This window comes from Heptranchias perlo, chromosome 6, assembly GCF_035084215.1.
Source record: "Heptranchias perlo isolate sHepPer1 chromosome 6, sHepPer1.hap1, whole genome shotgun sequence".
NCBI lineage: Eukaryota > Metazoa > Chordata > Chondrichthyes > Hexanchiformes > Hexanchidae > Heptranchias > Heptranchias perlo.
The window spans coordinates 10358411-10376760 of NC_090330.1; the positions used below are offsets into that span (position 1 = coordinate 10358411).

Genomic DNA, 18350 nt, shown 5'->3' on the forward strand with positions numbered 1-18350 from the left:
TGCAGAGTAGGTGCAGGTGTATTTGCAGGGCTCTTCCGCGCAGACGAATGAGACACATCGGCGGTGTACCTGGCTGCACCCTGGAAGGATGCGGTGGAGAAGTTGTGGAGGGCAGTGGTGACTTTGGCAGCGACAGGTAAGCAGATGGTGCTGGGGCCAGCCAGGAGCAGCTCGGCATGAAAGAGCCTGCAGATGTCCACGACTACATGTCGAGTGAATCTGCGCCTCCGTGTGCACTGCTGCTCGGAGAGGTCCGGGGAGCTGCGCCTCGGTCTGTGGACCCTGTGGCGAGGGTAGTGCCCTCTGCGACGCGTCTCTCTCTGCGGTAGCCCTCCCTCCTGCTGTACAGGTGGATGTGTCACAGCACTCTGTTGTGGAGCTCCACGTGTCAGAGGTGGACGGCGTGGATGGCGAGGCTGGTGATGTTGTTCGCCCTCCGAGGGGGTCATGACTGCAGCTACGACGGCCCCCATCCGCAATATGTACATCTGAGGGGGTCCGCAAGGTAGGCACATGTCTCCGGACCCCGGGGTGAGTGTGCAGGTTGGTCACTTTGACCGTCCGGAGGGGGGTGGTGGAGGCCACGCTTTGTCCCAAGTGACAGAGCGGCCTCCTGCAATGGGTGAGGGTCTTCCCCACCCCCCCCCCCCCCCCCCCCCCCCTCTGTCAAATGGACCTTTGCAGCTGCCACAGGCTGACGGCTGCAACACGTCCAGTTCAACTAGGACTGTTTCCCCCAGTGTGTGAAACAGTCCCATGTTTCCCCAAAATCACACACAGTCCCTTAATCAGGTCAGTTAATGACCTGAACAAGCAAAATAAATAACCTCAAGTGGCATCCCGCTGGCTTTAATTGCCTGCGGGATTCCCACCAGCGGGGGCCACGCACGCACCCCTGCACGTCATCGGGGAACCCGGAAGTGGGCGGGATCGTGGCGCGATCCGGTCACGTGACTGGATATCGGGATTTTCGGGGCCCCCCCCGCTGGAAACCCACAGGAAACCCGACGGTAAAATCGAGCCCAATGTCTCTCCCTCAAATAACCTACAGAATGAATTCTTTATTCAACACCACTTGTTGCATTCAAATATTAAACATCGCAAGGAAAAACTGATATAGTTTTTGCCCAAAAATATTTACTTACAAAATCTGGGAGTGCACTTTATCCTTAGTTTCTTTTCTTGTTTTACATGGAAGAATGGCAATATGAGAATATACATTTTCTTCCAACAGAAACACCTGAAGACTCCAGATATTGTCATTGGAGCAGATACTATTGTGGTAAGCTAAAGTAGAATGTGGAACCTGCAGAAAAGCTCATGATGTATCCCTTTGAGTTCTTCTACCATCGAATTTTAAAGTTAATGCATGTCTGCCCAGCAACAATGTAGAAAAAGAAATAGCTTTAAATATTTATAATTCATGTTTTAATTGTTACAAAAATAGAAATGGTTTCTGTCTTCCTTCCTACTTGTAATCTGATTAGTTATCGTGGGGAGGGGAGGTGAAGATCAAGAATTGATTTGATTTCCTTCCCTTTCAAATCTTCTGTCTTTGTACTTTCACCGTTGTGGAACAGAAACACACAGCGAGCTTTGAGTGGGGCTCTCTTTGAACTTACAGCTTGGCTGCGTTACTTTGGTGTCTCCCACTTTATTTCAGTGCATGCTGCAAGTTGAGAACCATAGATCTGAGGGCTAAACAGAATGCTTGAAAGGATGTACTGCACTCAGTCTAGTTTAATGTATATGTCAAAAGCCTTTAGAATCAGAAATTTCAGCATGGGAGGAGGCCATTTGGCCTTTTGTGCCTTTGCTGGGGCTAGCTTCAGTTAATGCTACTATTGCCCTAGAACAATCTGCTGCGGTGTTTTGGTGGCTGCATTAACATGAAATTATGCTTAATCTGTGGTACAGTGACATCAATTCCCACTACAGAATTGTGCATTTAATTTCAGGCTGCATGTCATCCTGATTTTTGTTTCTGCTTTTATTTTTAAAAGTATGGAACTTTTCTGTTGTTAATTCTTTAAGCAGTTGGTGATCTTTTTCATTCTTTAGAATGTGTTTGACAAGAAATGGCCTTTCATTTCTATTGTAGATCATTGCAAAGTGTTAGCCAATATACTGACTGATTTAAAATACTTTAGCTATTTTGGTTCAGAAATGCTATTGCAGCCTACAAAAGAGTTGACTAGAAAACTTAACCTTCATGCAGGGGTTGTTTTGATTGTATCTTTATTATTGAATGGAGATTGAAAGGAAAGACAAAAGGTGTGAGGGAGATGAACTGTCATTGTTGTTTTAATGTCTAGCTGTTTGGAAAATAGACAATGGTTTTACAATTGCTTGCACATAAATAGCACTCTTATGTAACAGAACAACATCTTGGAGCACTTAAAATGAGCAATTTAAGGGACAGAAAGCACAGTTGAAATTGAGCCACAAGGAAACTTTTGAAGGCACAAAAAGAAGTAACGAGAGAATTGCAGAGAACAGGTGCTGGTGGGTGAAAGAACTCCCTTCTATGGTGGAGTGCAAAGACTGGGGACTCAAAGGAACATATTTATTTTAATGTAGCCTGTAATGCTCAATTGATGCCCTGTAGTTTCACTTGATTTTAGATGACGTTTTAACTTGTGGTTATTTACATTCTTAAGGAAATGTGAAATAAGTTGGGACCAATCTCAAAAGTGCGAACTATTGGTCTTTTGGAAGGAATGTATTTGAAAACACGTAGCAATGAAAAGTTAACCGGCTCAAAGACAAAGTACAAATGGGGTGGTAATCTGCAATCACAGTGGAAGTTTAATCTTCTGAAAGGAATTACAGCAAATGTTGCAAAGTATATCTCATCAGTTTCTGTTCATCAGTTTAGTTATTTTGACAGAACTGAAACTAAGAAAAGTACAAATAAAAAGGAAAACAAATACTCCCAAAGCTGGAAATCTGAAATAAAAACTGGAAATGCTGAAAATACACAGCAGTTCAGTGTGCATCTGTAAAGAGAAATGTTCCAGATGTAGACTCCTCTTCAGAACTGAAAGGTCAGCAAACCCCTCTGTAGGATAACACCTAGACTGTATAACATTTTCAGGGAAAATTGGATAAATATTTGAAGCAGAGGAAGATACAAGGCTATGGGGTGAGTGCAGGCCAGACGGTTTAATTTTGGATAGCTTCCTGTGCTGTAAATTTCTAAAGTCCTACAACTTTTTGCAGGTTGTGTATGGTGTTTTTCACTGTACACGCTTATGTTTTGGGAACGACTGTAAATTCTGACTTAAGATTTTACCACATTTATGTACAATATAGGTTTCCTTTTTTAAAAAAACAATTTAATTGTGAATTATGGTCCAAGAATATTTTTTAAAAGCTAAAGATATAATTGGCATACATAGCTACAGCATTTTATACTTGGAGGAATTGTTTTGCCATCAACTTTCCAAACCATGATTTTTGCTGTAGTGCTATGATTTTTAAAAACTAGTAGCTTGATTCTTCAGAATGCTAATTCTAATATTGATCATTCATATTCTAGTATTGATCAGGTGAATTAAGGGGCTGGATATCCAAAAGTGAAGTTTTCCCCATTTTCTCTGCTTCTGTCGTGAGAGTGCTGACTTGTGATCGACTAAGTTTCTACAAGTGCCAGCAGGCCTAATGGCTGTTCTTTTGAGCGTCAACAAGCTACTTGATCTCATGGTGAGCATCACAGCCGACTGTGATCCAGTCCTTGCCTGATGTACATGCCCATGCACTTTCCAGCAGGGGTCATTGGATAGCGTTTGGGCAGATCTCCCTCTTTTTTTCCTCCCCCCGCCTCCCTCCCCAACCCAATGTTTTAGTTCCTTTAGTCATGGTACAAATATTTCTCTCAATAGCTGTGAAAGGTTGAGAGCTATGAAATCTTACTTCGAGATTACCTTTCACTTCATCAGATGTGTTTTTAATCTTTTTTTTCCCCCCATTTTCAGTCTATTGACGACGACATCCTCGAGAAGCCTGTAGACAAACAAGCTGCATACAATATGCTATCGAGGTTTGTTTCCACTTCTCCTGTGGCTGACACATAAATGCAAGTTAATCTAACGTTTTCAATGTAGAAAAACATCCCAAGGTGCTTCAGGGAGGCATAATCAGACAAAAATTGACCCCAAGCCGACAGAGGTGATGTTGGGAGGAGGGGTGAAGAAAAGCTGGGTCAAAGAGGGATTGTTGAGGAGGGTCTTAAAGGAGGAGAGGGAGGTGGAAAGGTGCGGGGGAGTTGGCATTTAGGAAGGGAATTCAAGAGCATAGGGCCTAGGCAGCTGAAGGTATGGCCACCAATGGCGGGATGCTCAAAAGATCAGAGTTAGAGGAAAGGAAAGTTCTGGGAGTGGGTGGTATGAGGGGCAAGACCATGAAAGGATTTAAACACAACAATGAGAATTTTTGAAGTGGGGGACTGGGAGCCAATGTAGGATATGGGCAGCAGAGTTTTGGATGAGCTGAACTTTACAGTTCAGGATATAAAGGTACTGGAGAAGGTGCAAAAAAGATTTACTAGGATGACACCAGAACTGAGAGGTTATATCTATTGAACAGGCTGGAACTCTATTCTTTAGAAAAGAGAAGACTGAGGGGTGAGCTCTTTTTTTATTCTTTCATGGGATGTGGGTGTCACTTGCAAGGCCAGCATTTATTGCCCATCCCTAATTGCCCTAGAATCATAGAAAGGTTACAGTACGGAAGGTGGCTATTCTGCCCATCGAGTCCGTGCCTGATAGAGATCTGTAAGATTCTGAAAGTGTTTGATAGGGTAGAAGTAAAAAACACTTGTAGGGGAGTCCAAAACTAGGGGCCATAAATATAAGATAGTCACTAATAAACCCAATAGGGAATTCAGGAGAAACTTCTTTACCCAAAGGTTGGTTAGAATATGGAATTCGCTACCACGAGGAGTAGTTGAGGTGACTAGCATAGATGAAATTAAGGGGAAGCTAAATAAACACGCGAGAGAAAGGAATAGAAGGATATGCTAATAGTGTTAGATGAAGTAGGGAGGGAGGAGCCTCGTGTGGAGCATAAACATGGACATGGACCTGTTGGGCCGAATGGCCTGTTTCTGTACTGTACATTCCATGTAATTCCATGTAATACAGAGGGTGGAGGATAGGAGACTGGCCAGCAGAACATTGGAATAGTTGTATTTGGAATTGACAAAGGCATGGATGAGGGTTTCAGTGGCAGACGGGCTGAGGTAGGGGTGGAGTGTGCAATGTTAGGGGAAATGGAAGTATGCCGCCTTTTGATGGGGAGGATGTGGGATTGAGAACTCAGCTTCCGGTTGACTAGGACGCCAAGATGGCGAACCTGAGACAGTGACCAGGACGGGGGATAGAATCGGTGGGAAGTGTATGTTTGGAGGGGTCCGTAGACAATGACTTTGGTCTTCCCTGTGTGTAACTGAAGTAAATTATAGCTCATCCAAGATTAGATGGTTGGATAAGCAGCTTGACAATAGAGGCAGTGGAGGGGCTGAGGGCAGTAGTGGAGGGGCAAAGCTGGGTGCTGTCAGCATGCATATGGAAACTGACCCCCTTTCTGTGGATAATTTTGCCTAGGGGCAGCATGTAGATGAGGAAGAGGAGGGGGAATAAAGGATAGATCCTTAGGAGACTGTAACGGTCACTGTACTGAGGTGGGAAGAGAAGCCATTGCTGAAAATGCTCAGGCTGCAATCAAATAGAAACCAAGCAAGGGCAAACCCAGTGAGCTGGAATATGGAGGAGAGGTGTTGGAGGGGGATGGTGTGGTTGACCGTGTCAAAGGCTGAAGAGGGGATGAGGAGAGAGAATGCACCAAGGTAATCACTTTTAAGCTGTAATCAATACATTCTGACGTTGTATAAACTATTGACATTTTGTACTAATAGGCTGTTTTTTTTTGTTAAATATTTCCTATTTAGGCTAAACAATAAAGAACATAGCGTCTTCACAGGGGTTGCAGTAGTCCAGTGCAGCTGCAAAAATGGTGATGTATTTATATGTTTATGGTGGAATTGCCTGGTTGATTTTTTTAAATTATGCTTTGACGATGGCATTTCCAACTACAAGCTGTGAATTGTCATTGCATTCATGTCTTTAATTAGCACTTGTTTAAATTAGTGAATTTAAGAAAATTAGAAACATAATTCCATATACTTGAATAAAATCAGCTTTTAGATTATGTAGGCCACTCAGCCCCTCGAGCCTGTTCCATCATTCAGTTAGATCATGGCTGATCTGTACCTCAACTCCATTTACCTACCTTTACTCCATATCCTTGATAGCCTTAACTAACAAAAATCTGTCGATCTCAGTCTTGAAAATTTCAATTGACCCAGCATTCACTGCCTTTTGGGGAAGCGAAAATGGCCTCGCTCTAATTTTAAGATTATGCTCCCTTGTTCTGGATTCCCCCACCAGAGAAAATTGTTCCTCTGTATCTACCCTATCGAATCCCTTTATCATTTTGAATACCTTGATTGATCACACCTCAACCTTCTAAACTTAAGGAAATACAAGCCAACTTAATGCCACCTTTCCTCATATTTAACCCTTTAGCCCTGTTATCATTCTGATGAATCTATGCTATACACCTTCCAAGGCCAATATATCTTTCCTGAGATTCGGTGTTCAAAACTGAATGCAGTACTCCAGATGGGGTCTGACCAAGGCTCCCTATAACTGAAGCATCACTTCCTCACTTTTGTATTCTAACCCCCTCGAGGTATGGGCCAACATTCCATTAGTGATTTTGATTTTGAGTGCTCTGGCAAACCGAAAATCTAGGGCAGTAGAGAAGGCTTTAAACTAAATAGAGGGAGGGAGGGCTCAGGTGGGGCGAAGTTTAGATTGATAAAGAGAAAAGAAAAGGAAGTAGTACAGGAAAGTGATGGGGGCAGTGGTAAACAGTGTGTGTCAGGAAGGGACAGAGCGTACAAACTTAAGAGTGCACTAGCAAATGGGGCCGGGGTAGGAAGAATGGTAAAAAGACAAAATTAAAGGTTCTTTATCTGAATGCGTGCAGCATTCGTAATAAAATAGATGAATTGACGGCACAAATAGAAACAAATGGGTATGATCTTGTGGCCATTACAGAGACGTGGTTGCAAGGTGACCAAGGTTGGGAACTAAATATTCAGGATTATTTAACATTTCGGAAGGATAGGATAAAAGGTGAAGGTGGTGGGGTAGCTCTGTTAATAAAGGATGAAATTGGTATAATAGTGAGACATGATCTTGGCTCAGAAGATCAAGATGTCAAATCAATTTGGGTGCGGATAAGAAATAGCAAGGGAAAGAAATCACTGGTGGGAGTAGTATATAGGTCCTCTAACAGTAGCTACACTGTAGGGCAAAATATAAATCTGGAAATAAGGGGGGCTTGTAAAAAAGGTAATGCAATAATCATGGGCGATTTTAACTTTCACATAGATTGGACAAATCAAATCGGCAAAAATAGCCCTGAGGAAGACTTCGTAGAGCGTATTAGGGACTTTTCTTAGACCAATACGTCAGGGAACCAACCATGGAACAGGCCATTTTGGATCTGGTAATGGGTAACGAAACAGGATTAATTAATGATCTCAAAGTAAAGGATCCCTTGGGAAGCAGTGATCATAACATGATAGAATTTCACATCCAGTTTGAGAGCGAGGATCTTGGATCTGAAACTATTGTATTAAACTTAAATAAAGGCAATTATAAAGGAATGAGGGAGGAATTGGCTAAAGTGGACTGGGTAAACAGAATAGATAGTGTGATGGTGGATAAGCAGTGGCAAACATTTAAAAAGATATATTATGACTCGCAACAAAAATATATCCCTGTGAGGAGGAAGGACTCCACAAAAAGGGTGAACCAACCATGGCTAACTAAGGAAGTCAAGGATGGTATCAGGTTAAAAGAAAAAGCATACAACATGGCAAAGATTACTGGTAAGCCCGAAGATTGGGAAAACTTTAAAAACCAGCAAAGGATGACTAAAAGAATAATAGAGGGAGAAAATAAATTGAGAGTAAACTAACAAGAAGTATAAAAACTGATAGTAAATGCTTCTACAAGTATGTAAAAAGGAAGAGGGTAGCTAAAGTAAACATTGGTCCCTTAGAGGATGAGATTGGGGAAATAATAATGGAAAACAAGGAAATGCAGAGGAATTGAACAGATATTTTGCATCTGTCTTCACAGTAGAAGACACTAGTAATTTACCAATAATAGGAGAAAATCAAGGGGCAAAGGGGAGGGAGGAACTAAAAACAATCACTATCACTAGAGAAAAAGTACTAGGTAAGCTAATGGGTCTAAAGGCTGACAAGTACCCTGGACCTGATGGCTTGCATCCGAGGGTCTTAAAGGAAGTGGCTACAGAGATAGTGGATGTATTGGTTGTAATCTTCCAGAATTCACTAGATTCTGGAAAGGTCCCAGCGGATTGGAAACCGCAAACGTAACACCCCAATGCAAGAAGGGAGTGAGACAGAATGCAGGTAACTATAGACCAGTTAGTCTAACATCTGTCATTGGGAAAATGCTAGAATCCATTATTAAGGAAGTAGTAGCAGGACATTTGGAGACTCATAATTCATAATACAATCAAGGAGAGTCAACATGGTTTATGAAGGGGAAATCGTGTCTGACAAATTTATTAGAGTTCTTTGAGGAAGTAACAGGCAGGGTGGTTAAAGGGGAACCAATGGATGCAGTATATTTATGGATTTCCAAAAGGCATTCGATATGATGCCACATAAAAGATTACTGCACAAGATAAGAGCTCACGGTGTTAGGGGTAATATACTGGCATGGATAGAGGATTGGCTAACTAACAGAAAACAAAGAGTCGGGATAAAAGGGTCATTTTCAAAATGGCAATGTGTAACTAGTGGGATGCCGCAGGGCTCGGTGTTGGGGCCTCAACTATTTACAATATATATCAATGACTTGGATGAAGGAACAGAGTGTCTTGTGGCCAAATTTGCTGATGATACAAAGATAGGTGGAAAAACAAGTTGCGAGGAGGACACAAAGTGTCTGCAAAGGGATATTGACAGGTTAAACGAATGGGCAAAAATTTGGCAGATGGAATATAATGTGGGAAAATGTAAAGTCATCCACTTTGGGAGGAAAAATAAAAAAGCAAAATATTATTTGAATGGAGAAATACTACAAAATGCTGCAATACAGAGGGATCTGGGTGTCCTCGTACATGAAACACAAAAGTCAACATGCAGGTGTAGCAGGTAATCCGGAAGGCAAACGGAATATTGGCCTTTATTTCTGGGGGGATGGAATATAAAAGCAGGGAAGTCATGCTACAACTGTAGGGTGCTGGTGAGACCACATCTGGAATGCTGCATACAGTTCTGGTGCCCTTATTTAAGGAAGGACATACTTGCATTGGAGGCAGTTCAGAGAAGGTTCACTAGTTTGATGCCGGGTATGGAAGTGTTGTCTTATGAGGAAAGATTGAACAGGTTGGATCTATACTCATTGGAGTTTAGAAGAATGAGAGGAGATCTTATTGAAACACTCAAGATTCTGAGGGGACTCGATAGGGTAGATGCTGAGAGGATGTTACCCCTCATGGGGGAATTTAAAACTAGGGGGCATAGTCTCAGAATAAGGGGTCGCCCGTTTAAGATGGAAATGAGGAATTTCTTCTCCCAGAGGGTTGTGAATCTTTGGAATTCTTTACCCCAAAAAGCTGTGGAGGCTGAGTCATTGAATACATTCAAGGCTGAGTTAGACAAATTTTTGATCAGCAAGGGAGTCAAAGGATATGGGGAAAGGGCGGGAAAGTGGAGTTGAGGTAAAAATCAGATCAGCCATGATCTCACTAAATGGTGGAGCAGGCTCGAGGGGCCGAATGGCCTTATTTTGCACCTGTACACTCGTGCTTAGTGATTTTTGTACATGGGCACCTAAATCCCTTTGCTCCTCCACAGCTCCTAATCTCTGACCATTAAGAAAATATTCCGATTTTTCTTTATCGGATCCACAATAGATGTTATCATGCTTTCCCATGTTGAACTCCAATCTGCCATGGTTTTGCCCATTGACTTAATCTGTCTAGGCCCCTTTGTAACTTCCTGTTCCCATCTGCACAAATTACTGTCCTCCTAACTTTGTGTCATCTGCAGACTTGGATATAAAACTCTCCATTCCTTCATCCAAGTCATTGATCTATATGATGAAAAGCTGATGCCCCAGTACAGATCCTTGGGGAACACCATTTGTCTCATCCTGCCAATCGGAGAACGTTCCCTCTCTGTGAGGAAAGCGTGAGATCACGTTGGACCCAAGAAAGATAGATCAGAGTATTTTCTAAATGGCGAGAAGCTTGAAGATGTCTAAGGACCCAAGTAAAGAAATCACTAAAAGCTAGTGGACAGGTAAAAAAAAAATAATTAAAAAGGCTAATGGAATGCTGGCCTTTATCTCAAGAGGGCTGGAATACAAAGGGGTGGAAGTTATGTTACAACTGTAGAGATCTGGTTAGACCAAAGCTGGAGTACTGCATTCACTTCTGGGCACCGCACCTCAGGAAGGATATGTTGGCCTAGGAAGAGGTGCAGCGCAGTTTCACCAGAATGATGCTGGGGCTAAAAGGGTTAAATTATTAGGAAAGGTGCATCGACTAGGCTTGTAGTCCCTTCAGTATAGAAGATTAAGGGGTAATCTAATCGAGGTATTTAAGATGATTAAAGGATTTGATAGGGTAGATAGAGAGAAACTATTTCCTCTGATGGGGGAGTCCACAACAAGGGGGTATAATCTTAAAATTAGAGCTAGGCCATTCGGGGGTGATGTCAGAAAGCACTTCACACAAATGGTAGTGGAAATCTGGAACTCTTTCCCCAAAAAGCTGATGAGGCTAGGTCAATGAGATTGATAGATTTTTGTTAGGCATGGGTTTTAAGGGTTACGGAACCAAGGCGGGTAGATGGACTTAAGATAATCTAATTGAATGGCAGAACAGGCTTGAGGGGCTGCATGGCCTACTCTTGTTCCTATGTGATGCCGAACAAACATAAGTTTACTCATGCTGTCTGTTTTTCTGTATAGTGTTTGTTTTTCTGAAGGGGCAAATAGGTTATCTAGTTCTGTGAAGGATTAAATTCCGAGTCATCAGTCCTTTTATCTGGCAAAGGCTTAGATTAGCCTCCGTGGGCTACAGTGGTTAAAGAAGTAAGAATTAGTCAAAATTTACTTAAGAAAACTAGCTTGAGTACTTATATTGTGGGGGTAGTTACCATAATACAGGTAGAGTAAATATAACTTGGGAGCACCTCCCCAAGACCTGATTTTTTGGGGTCTGACAAACAGCAAAAATGCAATCCGGGTGCCGTTGAGTGAGAGGGGCATGAATCCATCTGCAAGTGGCTCTCTCGAGACATCTGGGACTACTTTCTACTTGGTCTTTAGAAATTACTGTGCTCGATTCCCAGCCAATACCAGATGAGGAAAAGAAAATCAATTGATTCGACATTGACCATTATGGTGCTCGTCTCCAATGACTTGGTGTAGCTGCTCACTGACAGACCTGCCACCGACACAAGCTGGGAGCTACTATTTGTTATGTTGTTACATTAAGTGAGGAAAGGAGGTTATATGAAGGTATTCTTCTGCTCTTCCCCACCCTTGTCCCTCCTACCACCACCACTACAATAATGTCTGAGACTGGCGACCCACCGAATCCCAGCATGTCTACTTTTTTGCTGTAGCTGACCGCACAAGACCCATACACCAGCACAAATCTTGTGCAGAGTAATAGCAGCTTAAGTTTCATTGCAATGTTGAGTAGAGTTTAGTAGCTGATTCTCCTCACTGATCTTTATTTCTAGTAAGTTTGTCCTATGTCAATGGATTTTTGCCCTCTGAACGGTATGCAAAAATATTGGGTACTATTTGCGTATTTTCCCACGTTTTTGGGGGGAGAAGCTCTGGTTATACTAGCCCCAGCAGTATGTAATGCACATTGAACTTATTCATGAGTTAGCATGATATTTATTGTATCAAATTGTTACAGAAAATGCAACCTTTAAGAAATAGCAGTATTGTAGAATCTACCCCAGCTGCTGCTTCTCAGGTGAATGGCCACAGATAAAACTCCCTAGAAAAGAAGGTCTCAAAATATAGACTGAAATGGCGTTATTCATCTCAAAGTTCATACTTTGCATAGTGCAACAATTGTATTTGATTTGAATATCTTTCGTGCTCGTATTGCTGAGAGCACGGCCTATTTTTTGCTGAACTCGTTGTCCTAATTTTGACAGAGATAGATGTGTGGTTAATACATTTGCATACCCCGAGTGTAAGAGATATGGAAATTGAACGTGGTAACGTAAATCGACATTATTGTTCCAGGCGGCCAATTGGAGACCAACATTGTTGGTTTTTATGAAGAAACTAAAGTGAAGTTTTCGGACCTGTCTGAGGAGCTTCTGTGGGAGTACATACACAGCGGTGAGCCAATGTACGTGCAGATGCAAACCTATACCCAAAGATAAAATTCAATGTTAGAGCATGATATTGCAATGAGTCCTCTATTTTAGAACACAAGAAAATGTATTTCACAAAGGCCATTTGTCCCATTGAGCCTTTTGTTCTAGTTAACAGTATTGTAGATTCTACCCCAGCTGCTGTTTCTCAGGTGAATGGCCACAGATAAAACTCCCTAGAAAAGAGAACTGAAATTTTTCACCAGTTCCTTCAGATGGCCAAGCAAAACTCCAGTATCTATTTTCATGTCCAAAATAACACGTAAAAAGAAAGAAAAAGTTGCATTTATCTCACGCCTTTCAAGACGTCCCATTGCTCTTTACAATGAAGGGTAGTCACTGTTGTAATGTAGGAAATGCGCCAGCCAATTTGCACACAGCAAATCCCACAAACAGCAATGTGATAAATGACCAGATCATCTGTTTTAGTGATGTTGGTTGAGGCATAAATATTGGCCAGGACACCGGAGAGAATTCTCCAGCTCTTCTTCGAAATAATGCCATGGGATCTTTTACGTCCGCCTGAGAGAGCAGATCCTCGGTATCATGTCCCATCTGAAAGACGGCACCTCGGACAGTGCAGTACTCACTCAGTGCTGCACTGGAGTGTCAGCCTAGATTATGTGCTCAAGTTTTTGGAGTGGGACTTCAACCCACAACCTTATGACTCAGAGGCGAGAGTGCTACCATTTTATGAGCACTGAAAAATTGTATTTTTTTTCTAAATTTAATTTTTATTTTCTCAATATGCAGTGCACGAATCCAGTAGTGCAAGAGCATATTTCTATTCCTAAGAAAGACCCTGTGAGTTTAATGCAGGCTCATGTTGTTTTACAAGTCATGCTATGGAGTAATTCATTTGAGGACCATTGGCGGCCATGACTTCAGCAGTTTAGGCCTCTTGCTCTGGAATGTCCTCCTTAAACACGCCCGCTTCTCCACCTCCCTCTTCTCTTTTAAGAACCTCCTTAATACCCACTTCTGATCAAGCTTTTGGTCACCCCTCCTAATGTCGTCTTCTCAGGCTTGGCATCTGTTTTTGTCTGATTACGTCTCTATGAAGAATCTTGGGACGTTTTCCTACATTAAATGTGGATCCTCACTACCATGGATAATTGCAGGCATGAACGCCTGTCTTGTAGCTTTGTGCCACAGTAGGTTCATGGATCAACCTTCACCAGATATTTTCTTAGCTTTCATAAACAAAATATAATTTATGTGCCCAAGGGCATTGTGTTGCTGGAGCATTATTGATTGTAGTACCTGAAGCAAGCCACATGTGTGATGAGTAGCATGACTTGTATCGGTCGGGTCAGTTAGCCATTAATCAGACATATTTACTTGTGGGGTTTCTGTGCAATGTTTACAGCACTGAATACACAACAAAATCTATTTGAATGGTATGCAGCCTGTTGATGTGAAGTGTGTAGAAGATAGATCATTGTCAACTGTGAAATATATTTATGCTTCTATAAGTGAAGCTGACTTTTAAAAGTTGTAGTCAGCGTTACAAGTGGAAGTTCAGTTCTTATATTTATAGGGTATGTTTTAAGTGTTTTCATTTTTTTAGTGTTAAATAAAGGCTCATTTAGGCATAGCATGCATGTCAGTATGTTTTGATATGCCTGTTGGCTTGTTTACTCTGGAGCTACCTGCCTGTCATTTTAAATTTATTTTATTTAATTGACTGTCAAACTGTTGTTTTTATAGAACTGTCTTCTCGCTCAACATTGTAACAGTGTACTCTAAATGCACCATATTCCTTACAATCTGAAAGTGTGCTTTTTCTGTAATCTGCAGAGTTGCATACTCAAGGAGTAACAGTTAACCTCCTTGCAACAATCTGATTACCAGGTTAACATTGTGGGTGGAGACCTTGCGTCCGAGCACTGATAAAGTCAGAAGGGGAAATCCCACCTGATGACTGCTCGATGAAATGTTTCACCCCAAATGTTAAGCTGTGTATTTCGTCCTTTATGTATTTTATTTTTCTGATTTTCAGCATATCATAGAATCTTACAGCACAAAAGGAGGCCATTTGTGCCTGTGCCGACTCTTTGAAAGAAGAATTAATCTTTGAATTAATCCTACTCCTCTGTTCTTTCCCCATAGCCCTGCAATTTTCTCCCCTTCAAGTATTTAACCAATTCCCTTTTGAAATTTATTACTAAATCTGCTTCCATCACCCTTTCAGGCAGTGCATTCCAGATCACTACAATCGCTGTGTTTAAAAAAAAATGATCCTCATCTCACTTCTGGCTCTTTCGCTAATTACCTTAAATCTGTGTCCTCTGGTTACCGATCCTTCTGCCAGTGGAAACAGTTTCTCCTTATTTACTCTTATCAAAACCCTTCATTTGCATTTTTTTTCTTTTTAAATCTCATTGTAATGTTTCTGAAAAGCTGTGCACTGGGGTATATTGGACAAGTAGTTCTTCATGTACTGTTCTGTCCCCTATGTTTCTAGGGACAAGGCAGGTGGCTATGGAATTCAGGCGCTTGGTGGAATGCTAGTTGAGTATGTTCATGGGGACTTTTTGAACGTGGTAGGATTTCCCTTAAATCAGTTCTGCAAGAGGCTGGCTGAAATCTACAACCCACCTGTAAGTCAGTGTACCGCGAACAGCTCCACTCCAAGTTTGGAAGGCCTCAGTGATCCTTGGGATGACCCTACAAACCACATGGAGAATGGAATAGCAGAAGAGGAACTGAAATCTAACCAAACTGCAGCGTCGAATGAGGTGCTATGTAGTCCAAGCTCAATAAAGCCAAACAGTGTTTCTGCGGCAAGAGAGTCGTCGGAAATGCACCACCACAGTCTGTCAAGTGCATCTACCACGAGTGAGGTGAACGCTGAGTGGCTTCATAAAATTGCAGACCTTGCGGATGGTTTTAAAGCATCAAAGGTAATATGAGGATGTAGAAATTAGTTATGAATGGATTTTATTTTTATAGTGTTGAAATAATTTGATATCTCCCAATGGCCTCATGGGTGTAAGCATCACCAATATATAATATTAATCCATAGAACGTCTCTAGTTCGATTTTGAGTTCTGTGTTGAATTAGCTGAAGCAGCAGTTGGAACACTCTAATCGGCCTCTGCCTGCCTGGTCTTTATAGGTGGGGGGAGGGGGGGGGGAAAGTCAGCCAGTGTCCCCACCCCTAATTGCAATCCAGAGACTCCTGCTGGAAAACGCGAATGTGTACGCTCAAGGTGAACACAAGAACGACCTTGCCTGTGATTTTCCCCCCCTCGCCCCAATATGATCAAACAGTCTGCTGTCTAAGCTCACACGAGCAATGGCCAGTTCAACATGGTTTCTGGAGGCTGGCAGCATCTCTGGATCTACCGCAATGGCAAGAATCGCATTTCAATATAGAAGGAAAAACTGGAATGCGTTTTTTAAAAAAAATTTGCAAAGCTTTTATTAGGCAGCTTGGGACAAGTCTGTTTCTGTATAATTCATGTTTATATGTTTACGTTAAATTTTCAGCCCTTTGCTAAATAACAAAATGGAGATAATGGGGCCACGATTAGTTGTTATTAGTGTTAAGATGCATTTTGAGCCATTTTTAAAAGTGAGGTAGAAGCTTTTAAGATCAAAATTTGTGAAACATTTAAAGTGGCCCCTCTTCAAACATTATTATTTGGCCTGTCTGATGACGTTGGGGTTCATCTGTATCTGCAATGATGATGTTCATTTCTTTTATTGAAGGATAGGATCCTTATGATCCTCGCAGATCTCTTTTGTTTTTTCCTGCTCCAACTTTTCCCAAGAGCTAGCGATAATTTATTGTACCTTACAGGTCTTATTCACAGCTTCCAAACTGAAGGTGTTTGACATATTGAGCACACACAACGGCTTAAATGCTTCAGAAGTTGCTCAGACATTAGAGGCTACAGTGACTGGGACGGAGCGCCTCTTAGATGCCTGTGCATCACTTAATTTACTAGAAAAATCCCCAGGAACTTCACATTGTAAGTGGCACTTGCTCTTCGGGTAATCATGTGCTTGGTGCTGATGAGTCTCTATGTAGGTACTATCCTTATTTGTCCCTTTGGTATTCTTTGTTCCACTGCTCTCGTGTGCATGTTTGTGCAGTTGTTATTGAAGACTTTCTAAAATAAGAAACTACATTAGTGTAGCGTTCCTCATGTTACAGACTTTCTTAGACTGCTTTACAAGACAGGAGAGGTGAACATCAATTAGGAATAAAGGAAATTGGGGAAACTGTTACAAATTTGGTCTGCTGTAGATATCTTCTCTGTTTCATTGGCGTTGGTCACTTCTGTAAGTGATCCCATGCTCCTTCTATGGCGGACTAGATGCGCCGTGCTCAGCCTCTACTTCTCCATTAGTGTAACCCAGGGGTATAACGATAGTACCCCCTTGTGATCTGAACTGCATATTCGTGTCTTTTTTCACATGTCCTCGTGCCTCCAATTTTCTCAGTTAGACTGAGAAAACACCTGGTAAGATGAGATCAAATCCAAATCATTAAGCTGCTTTCTTTCAGAGCAAGTGAACATACGGCAGAACGGTTATGATCAGACTCACTTAATTCAATCAGTACAACTTATCTTCACATAATACAAAAAATAATGAACACGCTATGCTTCCCCGGATCAGTGGATCATCTTGTTTGACTTGAGTTGTATCTATCCGCCTGCATTCTCCTTCTGAGCCTCGGCAAAGCTTGCCTTTAGAGCTTTCTTTTTAAAGACCTGACAGACCTTGCAGCTATTGCTGGATCTGACTATTTCTGTCCGTGTATTTTTTTTAATGTCCCTGCGTTCCCAGCCAAAAGGGAAAGCCTGCTCGGTAACTCCTGACAAGCAACCAGGATCAGAGACTTCCCAAAACAATGTATATGAAATCAAAAGCAAAATACCGCGGATGCTGGAAATCTGAAATAAAAGCAGAAAATGCTGGAGAAGCTCAGCAAGTCAGGCAGCATCTGTGGAAAAAGAAACAGAGTTAATGTTTCAGGTCGAAGACCTTTCATCAGATCTGAAAGATGTTAAAAGGGTTAAAGTTTTAAAGCAAGTACAGAGCCAGGGAAAGGAGGGGGTGGGAAGGGGAAGGTCTGTGATAAGGTAGAGGGCAAGAGTGATTAAATGACAAAAGGGATGATGGTGCAAGGCAAGGGTGGTGGTAATGGGACAGGTTAAGAAACAAAAGATTGGTCAGGAGTAGCTGTCAATGGCAACAGCAGAACCGTTAACAGCACTTGCTGTCCAAAAAAATAGGCATGATGTGGAGATGCCGGTGATGGACTGGGGTGGACAAATGTAAGGAATCTTACAACACCAGGTTATAGTCCAACATAGGAGCAGTGGTTATGATCTGAAGTTAGTGAAATCAGTGTTCAGTCCAGAAAGTTGTAAAGTGCTTGATTGAGAGATGAGGTGCTGTTCCTTGAGCTTTTGTTGAGCTTCATTGGAATAGAGTAAGAGTTGAGGTCAGTGAGAGAGTGAGATAGGGAATTAAAATGGCGTGTGACCGGCAGGTCAGGGTCACGCTTGCGGACTGAACGGAGGTGTTAAGCAAAGCGATCACCCAGTCTGCATTTGGTCTCCCCAGTGTAGAGGAGACCGCATTGTGTGTAGCGGATACAGTATACTAAATTGAAAGAAGTACAAGTAAATCGCTGTTTCTCCTGGAAGGAGTATTTGGGGCCCTGAATGGTGGGAAGGGAGGAGGCGATAGGGCAGGTGTTGCATCTCCTGCACTCACACAGGAAGGTGCCGTGGGGAGGAGGGTGGGTGTTGGGGGTGATGGAAGAGTGGACCAGGGTGTCGCGGAGGGAGCGGTCCCTTTG

The 18350-nt window shown here is 42.2% G+C and overlaps 1 protein-coding gene across 4 annotated transcripts in view; it reads left to right on the plus strand.

Annotated features, from left to right (window-relative positions):
• The window catches only part of asmtl (acetylserotonin O-methyltransferase-like), a 47240-nt gene that overhangs the window by 16452 nt on the left and 12438 nt on the right, over positions 1-18350 (plus strand). For all 4 annotated transcript variants that reach the window (XM_067985729.1, XM_067985730.1, XM_067985731.1 and 1 more), the window contains exons 4-9: positions 1235-1282; positions 3978-4042; positions 5951-6015; positions 12393-12501; positions 14994-15432; positions 16335-16506. In XM_067985729.1, coding sequence (XP_067841830.1) covers positions 1235-1282; positions 3978-4042; positions 5951-6015; positions 12393-12501; positions 14994-15432; positions 16335-16506 — 898 coding nt within the window. The remainder of the gene's footprint in view (positions 1-1234; positions 1283-3977; positions 4043-5950; positions 6016-12392; positions 12502-14993; positions 15433-16334; positions 16507-18350) is intronic.